Source organism: Lineus longissimus, chromosome 18, assembly GCF_910592395.1.
Source record: "Lineus longissimus chromosome 18, tnLinLong1.2, whole genome shotgun sequence".
Lineage (NCBI taxonomy): Eukaryota > Metazoa > Nemertea > Pilidiophora > Heteronemertea > Lineidae > Lineus > Lineus longissimus.
Window position 1 is genome coordinate 1,146,740 of NC_088325.1, and position 15,850 is coordinate 1,162,589.

General features: G+C 41.3%; 1 protein-coding gene across 5 annotated transcripts in view; it reads right to left on the reverse strand.

Moving 5' to 3' along the window:
- The window catches only part of LOC135502037 (ATP-binding cassette sub-family G member 4-like), a 33,698-nt gene extending 18,075 nt beyond the window's left edge, over positions 1-15,623 (reverse strand). For 4 of the 5 annotated variants that reach the window (XM_064794492.1, XM_064794489.1, XM_064794491.1 and 1 more), the window contains exons 1-2: positions 15,243-15,623; positions 1,446-1,484 (exon numbers count right to left, since the gene is read on the reverse strand). In XM_064794492.1, coding sequence (XP_064650562.1) covers positions 1,446-1,484; positions 15,243-15,480 — 277 coding nt within the window. In that variant the 5' untranslated portion in view covers positions 15,481-15,623. The remainder of the gene's footprint in view (positions 1-1,445; positions 1,485-15,242) is intronic. The other variant, XM_064794490.1, reaches the window with a different exon arrangement.
- Between the last annotated feature and the right edge of the window lie 227 nt (positions 15,624-15,850).

Here is a 15,850-nt window from a genome sequence, read left to right on the forward strand (position 1 = left end):
AGCTTTCGATAATAAGGGTCCATGCAATTGCCCAATCAGCGTTAGACACAAATGCTAGCGTTAGCTCACATAAGCGTTATCTTCTTCAGTAAATTTCATGACCTAACGCCAATGTTACCGATAACGCTGTTTGAGCAGCTGAGCCCAGATCGTTAGGGGTCGTTATATAACCTTGCCGTTATCATTACAGCATCTTAAAGGGACAATATAGGCAGCAGCTAGGCAGGCAAGATAAAGTTACACGAAATCGCCAATAGGGGTCTCTCACATCTCACAGTACGTAAAATGATTCACGCTTGTACGAGGAATACATTTACTGCTGAATCTGACATGACCCAGGGCCCTCAGTGTGTATATAAGTCACCTGAAGATGGCCAAATTAGCACCTCTGCTCCTGCCTATAGTCCCCCTTTCAAGGAACAACTCCAGCTGGCAGCACTGTATTCATCCCCAGTGCAGCTGCACTGAGCAAGGCGTGAATATCATTATTTCCGTACACAAAGCTCGGCGAGGGAAAAATCAATATCGTCCTGTCATTACATGTTAAACAAAAGCATGGCCATCCCAAGTGTATTGGCTGGCAGTTTATCATGTATGGAGGCTGATTATGAACATCGTCAGTGCATTTCGCTGGCATCGCCGATGCGTGGAGCGTGGATTTTATAATGGCCATTCTGAGCCATATTTTTGTTGTTCGAAAATAATTACATTTAAATCTGATTGATTTGGTTACATGTAGATGTTCAAAGAGAGGATAATCGTTAAGAGTACGATTTCTAGACATGATACCCGTTCGTCCCTCCACACAACCCTTTTTTGTGCAGGGACAAGGAAAATAAATGATAACCCGACTTCCCAAAGGGGGCGACCGAGGTCCGTCACTGCAGAGTACAAGCGATGTCGAAAATTCGTATTTTTCGATTATTGTGTGCATCCATTTTCATTTTCTTCCGGTCAAGCAATAAATTTGCCACCACAAATACTGTAGTACTCTGCATTATTTGATAGCGTTTTAGGGTGACCTTCATCGGGGTTGCACTGTGTTACGACCAATGACTCGCTTTTGTAACCGAAAGTGACGAACCTCCATTCTCCTCCGTGTTCTTTTACAGATAGAGTTTTACCGCCACCAGGGTTGGTTATAAAAGAAATCAAGAACCGAAACGAAATGCAAGAAATCAAGATGATTAAGGTAAACGCAATTTCATATTAGGAGCTACAATCGCTCTTCTTTGTACCAGGGGGCGCTGGAGTATGTTACAGGGGATTCATTAGGAGGTTTTGGCGCTTTTGCAATCTAATTATCTGCCCTGGTAGTTTCGGTGTACAATATACACAGTCAAGCGACATGGATTTCTTGAAATTCTCCAAGCTCAATTTGATGCAGTTCGTTTTTTCTTGCCCTATTCCGGACCTTATAGCAACTAAATATATCACACACTTACCGACGGTGGACGTGTTTTTACGAAAAGGAACATAACATCCTGGAAGACGGATACATAACATCAAAACAAAACGCAAAGACTACAAAAAGAAAGATCAAATGCAATGATACAATAAAAAACATAATACACAAGACCACACGAACTGCAAAGAAAGTAATGGAAGGTAAAATGATGTCAGGCACTGCCGGGAGCCCGATTCGAAAACTTATTTATTCCGATTGTCCACGTCATGATTTTGTCGTGGTGCGATTTTGGCATCGGAATAAATTCAGTGATAACTTTAATGTTGTATCCGACCCGAAAAAGATGCTGGCTGTTAAATTTAATCTGAGTTGTCAGTTTCATTAAAAGATCACACGAATTCGATCGATTTAATGCACCAGGTAAATTAAATTCAATAAAAAATTCATGTTGAAAATTAACGACCATACTCTGTAATTTACGATGTCCCAGGTGGCCAGTGTAGCTGTTATATATTGACCAATCACGAGGCGGACTCAGTAATATAATGCATGCGTCTGGACGCGCCTGGTCCAAACAGACAGGCTCCGATCCGCTACGCGGGGGTGGGGGCGGGCTGGTCCAGCGGCAGAGGTGAAGCCCGCTGGGGGAGGACATGCCCGTTGCGCAAAGGTGAGAAAATGGCGAAAGAGTAGTTTTGTCTTTCAATTTGGCAACACACTCGGTTACCATGGCAATACTAACAAAGGTCGTTACCTTTGGAAATGAGATCATTCAAAAAGGTGTTTGCGAAACACGGGGATGTTTCAGCATGTGAAGAGAACACATTCTGCGTGTAATTATCGACATCATGATTACGAGTTGATAATTCGTGTTTATCAAGGTGTAGAAACCTCGTCCCACGCACCTCACAAAATGATACACTGTACGGTTGTGTATGGGCTACACTTATAGGTATAGTGTATCAGATGCTTCAATAAAGTAATGAAGCCTCATGGGGACGAGACCATGGGGTAAGGCTCGAAAAAAGTCCTAAGTACACCTGCACTGGCTGATAGAGAATACTGCGGGCAATGCATTTTATTTAACACCATTGATTTCTCTCTATGCATAATTCAAGCTTTTTGGCGATACTTTCTTTTTCATTTACCCGGGCGAATGTTTTGGCAGAGTATTAGGCGGTGTTATTGGTAGATTATAGCTGAGCGCAGGCGTTTTCCGATGTTGTCGTCACTAAAATTTTGGCCAAAGCGATTTAGCGGAAACTGCTGAATCTGCAGAAACCGTGGTGACAACAGCCTAACAATATTGACAAATATCTAGGATAAACATATAATAAGATTCGGTAATATACGCCACGTTTTCCCACTACGGTCGATGTGGAAATGTTCCGTGAAAAAATGGAGGGCACTTTTTTCATGCAAGTTTTTTCCCCTTCTATGCGCTTGACAAATAATTTATTTGATGCTTTGAAATATAACCAATTGTTTATGATTCATTTTATATCGACATTTTCATATTGTTAATCTATTCCAAAAGGTTTTAAATGGGTTCGCCATCCGTAATTACTGCTTGTTCAGAAAAATAAAATTATAGTTATGCTGTGCAGACGTCATTCATACGAATTTGCTGAAAATTGGTATTTGTAGTATCTTTATATCTGTCTACGCAACGGCAGAGCTAAAGTTAATATCTGATGCGTATTTACGCAATTGGAAACTTTTCAAATTCAAATTCAATTGTGAATTTTGATTTTTTACGAACGGCGTTTGCCTTTAAAGTACATTGTACGAAGATTGCTGATTACGTGCGAAGATAACGTCATTGTACTTGTGATGAGTCTCACAGCTGTCGCAGTACAAACACCAGTACGACAGCACTATACTATCAGTATCGACCAGGTGGACGAGTACAACTGTTTATACAAGGATCTTCCTATTAAAAAATACCGTATTTCTATCAAAAACACGCTTTTAGACACGATTACCATCGCATTTTATCCATAAGCGTCGAGGATAGTCACTGTATCTCAACCAGTATGTCACATTGCGCCTGGGGTCCTTGGAGAATTTTACTGTAATCCGATTACTAATATATCAATAGTTCATCATGTTATGCCCGCCAGTGTCGAGTTCAGCTGAGTTCCCGGTGTCTCAGTGAAAAAGACTTAAAACAGCCGTCCAGACATGTTATTTAGAAATCATGAGATCTTCCGGTGCTTTTGTAAATCTTGGATGCGCAGCCTGCCAAGCGAATCACGACCTCACGGGGAGATCTCGCGTGATGTTCGGGTCGCCGATCGCCATGTTCAATGCCTTATTAAGGAGGTACAATGCAACTTTGGGCCAAGACATGGTGGAGTTCAACATTCCCTCACCAGACGTCGCTCAAAGCAGCAAGTAATCTGCTTAATTTCGCGGTTTGAACCCGTGTGTCTTTGGACATGTTCGTTCTTGAAAATTTGGTAAAACCAGCCAATCACAGGAGAGCTGGTGAGCATGTGATTGACTAGCTGGACCTAATGGCCAATCATTGGCTTAGCAATGTTGGCATTTTCGTTTCATAGTGTGTCCGTCAAACTCAAACAGATACGCTGTGTTTCGTGATGTTTACAAACAAATATGTTTCGAGAAGTTTGCTAGTGTAGACCAGGCTTAAGTTAGAGGCAGAAAAGTTGCTTGATCCAATGGTTAAAGCCAACAATCGGAAAACCCTGCCGATCAATGTAAATGTCTCTCTGCGTTCTACTAGAGCGTTGTGCTACAAATACTAATACGTTCACGTATCTATGCATATTCACGCAACATATCGGCATATTCCTCCGCAATCATCCTCATTCGTCGGCCATTATCATCATACAAAACTACGTCAAATATTGCCAGAGCAATTTTCGTCACAAAGTGTCGCAATAGGCACGTTTCGCTTCCCCATGAAGTAAGAAGTAGGAAGGTCGGTCGTGTCATCAAATCCTGTGCTAATTGATTTACGCCCAAAGTGTCAGTCATCTTCCTCTATACTTAGTTACAGGCGAGGAATTGGCGATTCCGATGTAAAAAGTTATCGACAAGGTACATTTGACATACTTCGTACTTCATCATTCGTAGTTCTTCCTAAGGGTTGTGAAATCTACCAGCTGGTATTCACTCAGACAGTGTAGTGTGAAATATTTTTTTTTATGTTCCCATTTATTTTCAAAATTGTTGTACGCGGGTTAGAAAGGGATGCATTACTTCAGTTTCCGACGATTTCCCTGAAACGCCAGAGCTGAGAAATCGGGCAATAGCCCATTCGTACGTCAGCAGCCCACATCATCCAACTCAGCATGTCGTTCAGGTGACTGAGAGAGTATAGGCTAGTAATTGATTGGATTCTTCATGCAACCAGGTAGACCGTAAACGAGAATTCTATCGATATTATCCATGTACCGCGCCGATAATGGCTGGCTTTCCGCCTCTGAAATATTCCAGTGCAAGCGTCCTTAGAATGGAAGGAAACACTGTAGCTCGGGGATACGGAGAGGTCAACGGGGAAATGGCTTGGGCAGGGGAAAGAGAGTACGTAGGGAGAAAAGGTTGGTCTTAAAGGGACAAATTTGGTGTGAGACTTAGATGACCAGGATGATAATACCCCTGCTCGCCACAATGCGCCGCCACGCGTAGCATCACCCTGAAGCCAACCTCAAATGAATGATTTTTGCAAGAGTTCCCAGGCGGTTTTTCGATGTGGCTTGCAAACTTAAGGTAAATCTAAGGCTACATTTTGTTTGCATCCCGGCTCTCAAGATTTTATACACTTTATTATGGCTGTTTAGGGATCTCTCGGTGGTTAAGAGAAGTCACGGTTTAGCTGAGAGCAACTTCCGTACGAAAATAACAACACATCTCATTCCAAACGACCTAAATTCAACAAAAAAACCTCGAATACATTTTCTCCACTGCGAACTAGTTAAACAACTGCGCGTGTACGTGGATTGCTGACCTTTCTCTTCTGAGATCAAAGGATGGTCGGGTAAGGCGTCTGTGTATTGCAACAAATTACTCACTAGATCTTGAAATAGCGTCCACCAGCCTTTTTGCTTGCACGAACTTCAAGTACAAAATCGCCCACGTACGCACAAGGTGGTTGTGGACAATGTTAAACATTTTAACCCGCTGAGAGCAAGTTGATATTCTTGACTACTTGTCCAAAAGACCGCCACAATTAAACAAACAATTATGCGGAGACGCGGAGAAGATATGGACAATTTTGCGAGAGATATGATTTGGCTGATGATGAACCCATGACTTTGTGGTATACAACAGCAAAACTGCCTCACTTTACCACCATTTGACGACATCCTGCTCTCCTATAGCATTCCGCGAAGTTACTATTTATAGCTCACAAGGTCATTTGCATAAGATATTGATGACGCTTTAGTCACGTGACAATCGGACATCGACACTTATTTCTACGCATTTGAGCTTATTTCAAAGTCAATTATCTTTGACCCTGCATTGTTTTTAGCATGAACGATACCATAGAGTCAGAGAGAGAAATATTCAGAACAATTATGTAGTATTTCCAACACTCGGACATGTGCCAGATTGAATCTAACTGCCCTAGTTAGAAAGCCTGAATCCATTACGAAACCGCATGTTTGTCCGACATTGCCTGTAATTCAGCGGTGGGGAAATAGAGGGCAGCAGCTGCAGTGACGTCATCTTCGCGGAATGCTATTAGGAAAGGAAACCTTACGCTGTTGATTGGTTTGATAACAATCAGACGTGTGACAATTAACTCCAACAAGAGATTAATGACTCCGCATGAAAGTAGCCAGGTCTATTTTTGCCCAGCCTGCAAGAAAGACTACACCTGGTGACGCCTAATTGCCAGTACGCCAGTACCGATATCTCTCCCTACACTTCAAACACGCTGCGGCCTTCATCATAAGCCCGGATCGATCTTTCAATTTCCACCATTGATCTATGACACCAGCTATAGCGTACATTAGCGTCAAACATACAGTATACTAGTCATACTACATGGCCAGTATCTACGGTATCTACAGTACACAAATGATTTCGCCCCCTCTATTTCCTATCATCTTGACCACAAGGTCTATACCCCAGCTACGGTTGAAGGGAATAACATGCCATGAGGTTCAGGATGTTTCCTTCAGAATCATCTTCACCCTCATGTTTTGGACCCACTCCGCCGGCGACCCGGACTTTGTCATCCCCTCATAGTGTAATCATCATCATCATTATTATCATCCAAGCATCATGATCCTTGTGGATCTTTGCCTTGTGAGGGGAGATTTGGGCGGAGTACCTCTGATGCTTCAGAATTTTCTGAATACATGACCTAAAATCGCTCGAAAGTGACCCAAAATGTACTTCTCCCTGAGGCTAATCGAAGCTTCCAGGAGTGATTTTGTCACGCCGCAGACGATCTATCAAAAGCCTGCACTTCTTGAAACCATGGAGACAATGCATTCATGCACTGGGCAGCTGGCGTGCTATTCATGCAGGATGCGTGATACACAATGAATGCATCAATGCATTTACAATGGGATCCTGGAGTGTCCGCGACAAGAAAAAGGCGGAAATCCAGTGTCTTCATGTCTCTTGTCCAAAAAAGGTACATTGACCCTCAAGGAATCGAATCCGTTGAACCTTCGGACGCAGTCCTCCACTTCAGTCACAACCTCGAGAAGTCGAAAGTATTCTTTAGTCTTATTCAGTACGAAAATCGAAGTGTCATGGTCCACTTCTGTTCAAAGTATCTATAGTGCATTTCTGTATGACGTATCTATGGTCCATTTCATGAGAAAATGACACTCAGATGCCGGTGATCTCAAACGGAAAACGCGGCAGTTGAACAAAGTGTCAACCTTCATCTTACACTGGGATACCAAATTCGAAGCATTGACAAATGTTATTATATATTATGTGACCAGAGTTTTTATGCATACTTTCACACGACAAACAAAACCAAATGTATGACACACACGTACAGCTGACGAAATCGGGCCGCCATTGTTGAATCAGCTGATTGCGGGCATATACGTCACAATTGACAATCGGATCGGGACAAACCCGTTTTACGACGCCACAATGGCAGCAGATTGGATGTAAAATCAGCTGTAACTAACCTGGGAGAAACTGGTGACAGATTGCCAACTGTCAGAGGGGGTAACGCGATGACGTCATGTTCATGATTTCATTCCATATTTTCAACGCTCATCGCGTGCATGTATTTACTGGGTGATATGGCAATTTATGATGACGTCATGACAATACACCTGCTCCATTTCTGTTTTTGGTGGAAACCTTGCGCCCAAGTGCAGATGGACGAATTTATTCTTTGTGAATTTATTATTCAATTCAACCACACAGCTGTAATTTCCCCGAGGGAAAATCACACCAGGTCAAGTCCAAGTCCAAATCCGAAGCGGTTTATTGGTTAAGTCCCCGATGTAATAATTCATCAACTTTGGTAGACAAATATGTATAGGCTCTGTAAATATTATTTGTGCCAATGCTGTCTTAAAGGGGTACACTATACGCGTTAATTGTATTACATGTAACTGGAAAATCATAACTACGTCAATGCTGTGGGGCAGTAATCATACTTGCAATTTCGCTGAATCCTGTGTGCATCGTACCCGTATACCTGTCTTTACAGCGGCATTGAATTCATATTCAATACGTCCATTGTATTTACACAATTGACATTTTTCAAATTCGAGGCAAATTTTCAAATATTTAAACGAACACGATGGGCCTTTAATTTACACAATGCCATTACATGTTTCACGGGGTCAAAGTCGGCCACAGTCACGTTCTTCCGAGGCGTGCTTCCGGGATATTTGTGTTCTATCCAAACGAATCCGATCCTCATTCTTGAGCATTTTTTTTCAGTGCAGTTGCACTCGCTTATAATAGGCCTGACATCAATGCCCAGAGATGAGTGACCCGTGAAGCCATACATCAAGTAGGAGTCGAGTGAACTATTCACAGTTCAAACCTACCGATTTTAGCGATGAAAAGGTTTTCAAAGTACATACTAATAAATGTATTGTGAAATTCATTCGAGAAAAGGTGGCGAAAGTATGAGATGAAACTGAACCAAACGTAATCTTTTTTAAATCTAGGTAGGGCCTACGCTAGCAGAGACCTACAGTGCTCAATCAAAGTACATACCAATAAATGTATTGTGAAATTCATTCGAGAAAAGGTGGCGAAAGTATGAGATGAAACTGAACCAAACGTAATCTTTTTTAAATCTAGGTAGGGCCTACGCTAGCAGAGACCTACAGTGCTCAATCAAAGTACACCCTTGTCGGAAAGTTTATGGACACCAGTTTTTGCACATTTTCTCAAAAACGGCTAATCCTATTGAACCCAAATTTTCACCAATGGTGGAGAATCTTCTTGGCTATCGAATGACGTGATAGTTGATATCAGGACCAATTGCATAACAAAGTTATTACATAATTTTGAGAGGGATCTTTTTTTTACTTTTTTGTTAATCAATTTTTCAAAACCAAATTAACCTACAGTATATATTGCACATAGCTAAGACTTTCTGTGAAAAAAATTTGGATAAATCTCATTTCGGTTTTGAGATATATCGAAATATCAAAATTTTGATATTTTGATAATTTGATATTTTTGGGTTTTTTGCAACTGTATCATTGAGAAGTCATACCCAAATAATGATTGGCACCAATTTAGCACAGCTAGCAACTAATATTGCTGAGAAAAGGTGGATACTTGGTAGTATGAAAATTTTCATATTATAATTTCAAGATGTTCCTTTAGTTGAAAATCAGAAAAAAATCACCATTCATTCAGGGGACATGGGTACTACTAGGATATATCGAAAAATCAGAAAAATCTCAAAATTTTCAGAATCTCAAAATTTTGATATTTTGATATATCATGAAAAGTAAATGATATTTTCAAATACTTTCTTCACAGAAAGTCTTAGCATTGTTATCTGTATGATGCAAGATTTATACTTCGATTTTAAAAAAATCAACCAAAAAGTGAAAAATAGATGCCTCTCAAAATTATGTAATAACTTTGTTATGCAATTGGTCCTGATATCAACTATCACGTAATTCGATAGCCAGGAAGATTCTCCACCATTGGTGAATATTTGGGTTCAATAGGATTAGCCGTTTTTGAGAAAATGTGCAAAAACTGGTGTCCATAAACTTTCCGACAAGGGTGTACATACTAATAAATGTATTGTGAAATTCATTCGAGAAAAGGTGGCGAAAGTATGAGATGAAACTGAACCAAACGTGATCTTTTTTAAATCTAGGTAGGGCCTACGCTAGCAGAGACCTACAGTGTTCAATCTACATTCGTGGAAACATATCAAATGACTTGTTTTGCTGTATCATCAGTAAAATTTCATAGCCTCCTGAAGAAAGAACTAACTCTGTACAGTATACATGAAGTATGATGTACAGAGAAATCTGCGGCCGCGATGGAGTCCCGTAACAACGGACACTTGTGTGACGTAACTGATTTACACCACCTGATGCGGAATTCCGCTTTCGCGCCAGTCTTCCTACACCTGAGATCGAATAGGGCAAAGACCCAAGGGGTCACGACGTCATTTCTTCTATTGTCCTTCCTCTAAACTCTCCCGCTTGAGAAAACATTGCACCTTTCATGAATTATTTAGACCTCCATGTTGACCAGTTTTATGTTGAAACATTGTTCTCCAGATGGGCCCTGGATAAAAATACTGTGTGCAATGGTTTAAGCCGGCACAGGGTTGCCCATACTTCAGGTCTTCTTTACCTATCACGGCCTATGTGAGTATAAAGAGCCATTCGATACACTGTACTGTGAAGACAGGAGATGGTCAACGGTGATAAATACTAAGTGTCAAAATAAATATGATGCACTTTTATCTTTTTTTACTCTAACTTTTATTAATTTAATTTCAAAATTGTATCACGTTTATTTTGATACCTAGTAGATAAACACTTTGTTATTCTCCCCGGAAAATAATAAGCCTAAATAGCCCGGAAGAAGGGTAAAACCACTGGATTTGTTGGCATTATATACCCAACCTTTATGATCTGTTGGCATTGTAAACCCACCCCCAGTAATCCTGATCATAAGACCCTGGATATAAGGACGAACTAAGGACGCATGCACTCACCACTAATGAGTTCTTTGCACGATGGACAAAAATGTTTGTCACATGATGCCAGGCCTGAGCCGTTCGTGGTCATTGTATCCTTTCATGCGGCAAAACTTGATATTTATAATTTATTTGTATCGATATACTTAACAGCATAGTTGTAATTCATTTTCGGAGCGTATTTATTATTTAAGGGTTGACCATAGGTGCCGTCATTTTGGCTAGACATCAAAATTCTAAAGCCATTAAAACTCTTTCCAAATGAATTGAATACTCATTTAAAACCCTGGAGGCTGGAGACTCCAGCCTTTGAAATGAGCATTCATTATGTTTTGAAAAAGTTCTAATTGCTCTAGGATTTTGAGGTCTAGCCAAAATGGCGGTATCTATGGTCAACCCTTATACAAGAGGCCCAAGGGCCTGGCGCTCAGGTGAAACTTTTGTCTCATCTAGATATGGTATCGGTATGGTGGCAAGATGATGGCCAAACTACGATTACGTATGGCGGAACTTGCCCAAAGTCAATCTCATCTGAGGCATTCCGGTGTGATAGTAATATGATCATAAGACTTATTGCACTACATGGAGCTGTAACAATGCTTGAGGTAGCTACTCTCGAAGCCCAATTAAACCGCGCATTGAATACGAAAATGAAACGCCATGAATTATTGATCAGTCTCCCATTACTCGAAATACCAAGTAACGCTGCGTGAGACTATTAATGGCAAATGTATTATCGACAGGTGAGTCATGTTCTCAGGTACACCTGTACTGAAAACGAAATGCCCACTCAGCACTTTTGTGCGGAATGGTCTGGCCTGCACTGAGAGAATTTTGGTTATACTGCACAGTAAGCACAACGCCAATATTTATTTCCATTCACTTGTGGCACATACAAAAATAATGTTCATTGGACACAACTGATGTTGGTCTTTAACCATGGTATGGCTTAAATGTACCATTGCCAAACAGAGGCATGAGTTCAAATTTGTCACGACCAAAGTGGCCCTGCAGTTTGGCCATTGAACCCAGAAAATCTGTCAATAATTAACCGAATTTCTTTTTAAGCGTAATTCTTCTTTTGCAACGTCTCTGGCGAAAAGCCAGTTGCCAACTAACTGCATTTAGGGATGACGGAACAGGGAAAAGTGATGCAACACATTGAATTGAGTTTAGTGCCAACATGCGTGAACCTTTTGCCCCGAGCGTCTCTGGATATTTAGCTTATAAAATGTAGGGTTCATTGTCAAGAACGTTTTGACGAAATCTTGCCCGTTTTGAACCCATATTTTGTCGTGAACGCTTATTCCAATCTCTACAGGCCTTCAAACCTGCCCCATTTATTCGAGAGAATTCTTTGAAAAAGACCGGCATTATTAATCTGTAAATGTACATGTGCCCTAAAACCCTGCATAAAAAATAGAATTAAGAACTCTGCTACTAACTACTGTCCTCGAAACTGCTAAGACTTGAACGCTTCTCCATCTTAGCTTTTAACCGGTGTGCAAGGGATAGTAGTCCTAGGGCTGATAGTCCGTGTAACAATAGCCCGCATTGCTAAATGTTTTGGTTAGGGTTAGCGGTACAATAGATCATGCTGCTTAATTCGCCAAATACAATGCTACCGGACTATGACTCCAGGGGGACTATATCCGCTGTCACACCGGCATTATCAATCTGTAAATTTACATGTACCCTAAAACCCTGCATACAAAATAGAATTAAGAACTCTGCTACTAACTACTGTCCTCGAAACTGCTAAGACTTGAACGCTTCTCCATCTTAGCTTTTAACCGGGTCATCCAAAATTTCCATTCCCTCAAGCGTTTTGCTTCAGGTATCAGTGATGTAAATTGGCGATGTTTCACCTTTGCTGTGCCGTAATCCTCGTACCCATCGGGAGAAAAACAGCTAATAAAAGCCATGATCATCTCATAACGGGGATTACTGCTGCGTCAAACGGTAATCCCCAAGACAATTCGTAAGACAATCAGGCTCGAATAAAGTAGGTCAAAGTCAGGCAGGAATCCGGCAGACCACAGACTTGGGCCAGGAGTGGGTCAGTGGACTCGCTGCGTTGTCTTTACTTGGGTCAATGATGAAAACAGGAATAGAATCGTCGAAACAAAGCGAAATACATGTCGTCTCAATGATCTAATTCTATTAGTATTTGCCCACGTATGCTAAATATTAGTTTACCTGTGATGAGTTACATGTAGCCCTGTAGGCGACCGGCCCAGGAGAAACTCCGAAATCAAACTGGGTAGTCCGGGCTCGGCTGTCAAGAAATGGCAACGAGGACCTGACTAGGAGATGGAAATCCCCCCCCCCCCCAAAAAAAACCCTCACCGAAGACGGAGGACACCGGCCATACTGGCGTTCAAGCGGGTGCCCACGCAACAACATCCAATACTCCATTTAATGGTCAATGCATTTGAAAAACATAAATGGTTTTTACAGTGACGCGTTTGGGAAAGCGGCCATTTTTGGCAATGGATTCTGAAACCAGGAACATTTTGCACTGAGGAAGGGAAGACATTTTAGCAATGAAAGCATTTGGGAATACTGCAAATTGTTGTTTATGCGAACAATAGATGTTGTGGCAAACCAACATAATTTATTCCCGTATGATCAGAAAATAACAACCACAGACGAGCGGCAGCCATGTTATTTAAATTCTAGCTAAAAAGCATTGCCATTGGTTAATGTAAGGTCAAAGGTCAGACACCGCGGCGCTGATGTTTTCATCAGTATCCCGCGACACAATCAGAATCAATTTCACTAATTTGCACGCAATGATCTAATTGGGCAATTAAATATCATGATACGTACTTATAAGTCATATACATACCAATTAATTCACCTTCGTGTATTGGCTGATGGCTATGATAAATTTGGCAACTTTTTATGAAATGACCAGTTCAGTTTTCTACACATATTTGATCAGACAACTCATAATCAATCCGAACCTCATGGTCTTATGCTCCCTTTAAACGACGCTGATCTTTTTAAGATACAAACACCTTGGTAATAAAATGATAATAATATACCATATTTGGTGGTCAAGATCTAAAGGCAGAATCGGTAGAGGGAGAAACCTGCTAATTGTATCATGTACAAAAGGCAGTATTTGAGATCTTGGTCCGGCGGGCAAAAGGCCCTCGGCGGGCAAAAGGCCCTCGGCGGGAGGGGGGGGGGGGCGCAGAACACCTCTTATCGTCCAAAATCTGCATGAAAACTGGTGAAATGTTTATGGAGAGGTCAGGGGGACACTAACCCCCCCCCGTCCCTCTCGCTCATGGTGTATCGATGTACATGTACAATCTCATCCAAGACCCATCACAGAAAAGTAGTCCTCGAAATGTGTGACCTTGAAAATCGGGTCAAGGTCAAGCTGAATAGGTTAAGCTACATCTATGATATGAATATGATGATGCTAGGACAGATTGAAGTGCAATATCACACATGAATGATTCACCGTTAAAGGGAGTCTATGGGGAAGACCCAGGTAGGTCAGATTAAGTTACACGAAGTCGCCAATAGGGTTTTCCTATCTGACAATACAACGAAACTATCGACGCTTGTGCAAGGAATACATTTAAAGGGCCGACGCCATTGGCAAAAAATGAAATTTGTGATTGAATTTGAAATTTGAAATTGAAGACGCACTGGATATTAATTTCATCAATGCCGTAGTCTAGACCGATATACAAATACTATTATTCCAAATTTCAGCAAATTCGTACACTACAGTATTATGTGTAACTACTTTTCTTACAGCTAGACCGCTGGTGATCACGTACCCCTTTTGTGCCGAGTTAAACATGACCCAGTCCCCTATCTGCCCACAAAAGAATAAAACAATGGTCATAAAGGCAGACACCTAAATTAGCGTAGGATACCATCATCTATCCGTGTAAAGAGATGTCGGCAGAATAGAATTCCATCGACCCGATAGGCCATTCCAGCACCAGCTGACTCCGATATTGTTAGATTTATCATTATCATACCCGACCATTGTATTGGTTTATCCAGACACAATATCAAACTATAGCCGCTGTATCATTCTATAATGCATTGTTAGGATACTGTGACGTCATAGCATTGTGTTTGTGACGTAGCCTTGCAGTTAATAATTGGAAAGTTGAAACATCTATCAAATAGCTTAATACACGATCATGTGATATTCTGAGTCAATCATGACTAAAAAATGCCCCTAATAAATGGGATACGATCATAAAATTGTCTGTGAGCAAACGTCAGCCTATTGTCAAGCTGTCATCTCCCGCTGACAATAGCCGCGAGTAGCGATGCCGCCATTCCCAATCAGCTGATACTGCCTGCGGATGCGACCTTTTAAATGAACGCATGGCGATAGTCAGGACAAAGGCGCGACGCACCAGACGCACAATCATTCTGACTACATTTGGCAAAAATTAAGTATCAAGTTGATAATATGATGCATAAAATTAACATTTTCTGCTTGAAATTGAATGCGCAGTTTCTTAGGACAACGATTTTAGCGAGTGTCAAGAAAACAAAAAGCTGATGCAAGGACAGTAACTACAGTTTACAGCAAGCAACATTTACATTCAAATTATTAAAATTAAAGACTTACAATTACACTCAATGCAAAATAAAGGCTGAGAATTCCTCATAACTCTTCAGAAATATTCAGATCCCTACCTTTTTTGCGACCCTCATTTACTGTATAAGTTAGGCCCTTGAATATAATATCCACGGGTTTCCTTGGTGATTCTTTCAAAAATCCCTTATCTATAACGCGATTGTCGATTTTCTTCAACCCGTATCCAGTAGGGGTACCGAAACTACCACCCCCTGGGGTGCCCGGGGGCCCGAGACCCTCCACCTCAACCTTAGGACTTGAGGGACAGGTAACCTCAATCGTCCTTAACTCATCCATCGCGGAAGCGTTAAGAACTTCTTCAATGTTCCTTCGAGTAATTTTCACATTTACGAAATTCCGCTCAGAAATTGTCCCAGCTAAAATATTTCCATCACAAATTGTGCCTGCTTAATTTTTCAGAGTGAATGCTCCATCAGCTGTTTTCCTATTGGAACAGTCGCATGAAACTATCTTTGTTGTGGTGGTAAGGTCCATTTAGTTAAAGGGACGCCAGGCATGCTATTGTGACGACATCGAATACATCAATAGCACAGTTGCGCGCTCTCGTAAATGTGAGGTAAACTAATAGAGCGTTGTGTGGATAACGCCTTTAAGGAAAAGTTGCGATGGGAAGGTGTAAGCGGGCGTTATGTCCTACTGCTGATCA